Source organism: Microtus oregoni, unplaced genomic scaffold (genome assembly GCF_018167655.1).
Source record: "Microtus oregoni isolate MIOR12 unplaced genomic scaffold, Mior012 000045F_ref0000178, whole genome shotgun sequence".
NCBI classification, from domain to species: domain Eukaryota; kingdom Metazoa; phylum Chordata; class Mammalia; order Rodentia; family Cricetidae; genus Microtus; species Microtus oregoni.
This window is the reverse complement of record NW_024543219.1, coordinates 17,948,672-17,951,027: the sequence shown is the minus strand read 5'-3', so window position 1 is coordinate 17,951,027 and position 2,356 is coordinate 17,948,672. Positions and strand designations below refer to the sequence as shown.

The following is a 2,356-nucleotide window of genomic DNA, read 5'->3' as shown; positions in this document are numbered from 1 at the left end:
AGATCAAATCAATACAAATTGAAAAAGATAAAGTCAAAGTATTTCTGTTTGTAGATGGCATAAAAGTATACAAAAGTGATCCCAAAAATTCTACCAGAAAACTCTCACAGTTAATAAACACTGTAACAGCTGATTACTCAAAAAAATTAGTAGCCCTCTTATATACAAGTAATAAAAGGACTAAGAAAGAAATCAGGAAAACAACACCCTTCACAACAGCCACAAACAATATAAAATATCTTGGGGTAACTCCAAGCAAGTGAAAGACCATATGTCGAGAACCTCAAGTCTTTGAAGAAATTAGTAAAGATATCTGAAGATGGAAAGATTTTCTATGGTCATGGATCAGTAGGATTAACATAGTAAAAACGGTCATCTTACCAAAACAATATACAGATTCAATACAATCACCATCAAAATCCCAACACAATTATTTACAGACCTTGAAAGAATAATACTCAAATTCATATGAAAAAAAAAATTCAGGATAGCTGAAACAACCCTGCACAATGAAAGAACTGCTGGAGGTGTCACCATCCCTGATCTCAAGCTCCACTGTGGAGCTACTGTAATAAAAACAGCATGGTTTTGGCATAAAAACAGACACATTGATCAATGTAATTGAATCAAAGATCCAGGTATAAGTCCACACAACTATGGACACTTGATTTTTTACCAAGAAGCCAAAACTATGCAATGGAGAAAAGAAAGCATCTTCAACAAGTGGTGCTATCATAACTGGATGTTGGCAAGTAGACGAATGCAAATAGATCCACATCTATCACCCTACACAAAACCCAAGTCCAAGCTGATCAAAGATCTCAACATAAATCCAGTTACACTTAGCCTGAAAGAAGAGAAATTAGGGAATACACTTTAATACATCTGTACAGGAGACAACTTTCTGAGTAGATCACTAGGAACACACACACTAGATTGACAATTAATAAATGGTATCTCACAAAACTGAAAAGCTTCTATAAGGAAAAGGGCACGGTCAATAGGACAAAATGGCAGCCTACAGAATGGGAATAGATCTTAACCAATCCTACATCTAATATACGTAAACTCAAGAAACTACTCATCATAAAACTAAATAATTCAATTAAAAAATGTTGTGCAGACATAAACAGAGACTTCTCGACAGAAGAATCTCAAATGGCAGAGAATCACTTAAAGAAATGTTTATTATCCTTAGCCCCCAGGGAAATACGAATCAAAATGACTCTGAGATTTCATCTTACCCCTGTCAGAATGGCTAAGATCAAAGCCAAAAATGATAGTTTATACTGGAAATGATGTGGAGCAAGGGGAACACTCCTCTTCTGCTGGTGGGAGTGCAAACTTGTATGGCCACTTTGGAAATCAGTATGACAGTTCTCAGAAAATTAGGAATCAATCTACCTCAAGACCCAGCATTACACCCGAAGGATGCTCAATCAAACTACAAGGACACTTGCTCAACTATGTTCATAGTTTCAGCCAGAATATGGAAGCAACCTAAATGCCACCCGACCAAAAAATGGATTAAAAAAAATGTGGTACATTTACACAATGGAATAGCACGCAGCTGTTAAAAACAATGACATCAGGAGATTAGAAAGTGAATTCATGAAACTAGAAAAAAAATCATCCTAAATGAGGTAACCCAGATCCAGAAAGACAAACATGGCATATACTCACTCATAAGTAAATATTATCAATAAAGTTAAGAATAGCCATGCTCCTTTTCTGCTGGGGACCGGCTGCTCACTGTGAAAATGGGCAAGTTCATGAAACCCGGGAAAGTGGTGCTCATCCTGGCTGGACACTACTCCAGAAGCAAAGCCATCATCGTGAAGAACATTGATGATGGCACCTCAGACCGCCCTTATAGCCATGCCCTGGTGGTTGGAATTGACTGCTATCCTCAAAACGTGATGGCTGCCATGGGCAAGAAGAAAGTTGCCAAGAGATCCAAGATCAAGACCTTTGTGAAGGTTTATAACTCCAACCACCTGATGTTCACAAGGTACTCTGTGGACATCCCCCTGGACAAAACTGTTGTCAAATACAAAGCAGGGCGGGAAGCCAAGGTCAAATTTGAGGAACGATACAAGACAGGGAAGATCAAATGGTTTTTCCAGAAGCTTTGCTTTTAGGCATATTTTTGTTTACATCATTAAAAGTTTAAAAAACAAAAAACAAACAAACAAAAAAAGAATAACCATGCTACAATCCACAGACCTAGAGAGTGTAGGTAACAAGGGATGCCCAAGGGGGATGCATGAATCTTCCTGGGAAGGGGAAATAGAGGAGATCTCCTGGGTTCGCTGGGGGTGAGTGGGCATGGGAACTTCAGGGGTTGGGTTGGGAT

General features: G+C 38.5%; 1 protein-coding gene across 1 annotated transcript; it reads left to right on the top strand.

Moving 5' to 3' along the window:
- The first annotated feature begins 1,760 nt into the window (after positions 1–1,760).
- LOC121435110 (60S ribosomal protein L27-like) lies at positions 1,761–2,141 on the top strand. The gene has a single exon (XM_041634198.1). The coding sequence runs from the start codon at positions 1,761–1,763 to the stop codon at positions 2,139–2,141; it is 381 nt and encodes a 126-aa protein (XP_041490132.1).
- Positions 2,142–2,356: the final 215 nt, after the last annotated feature.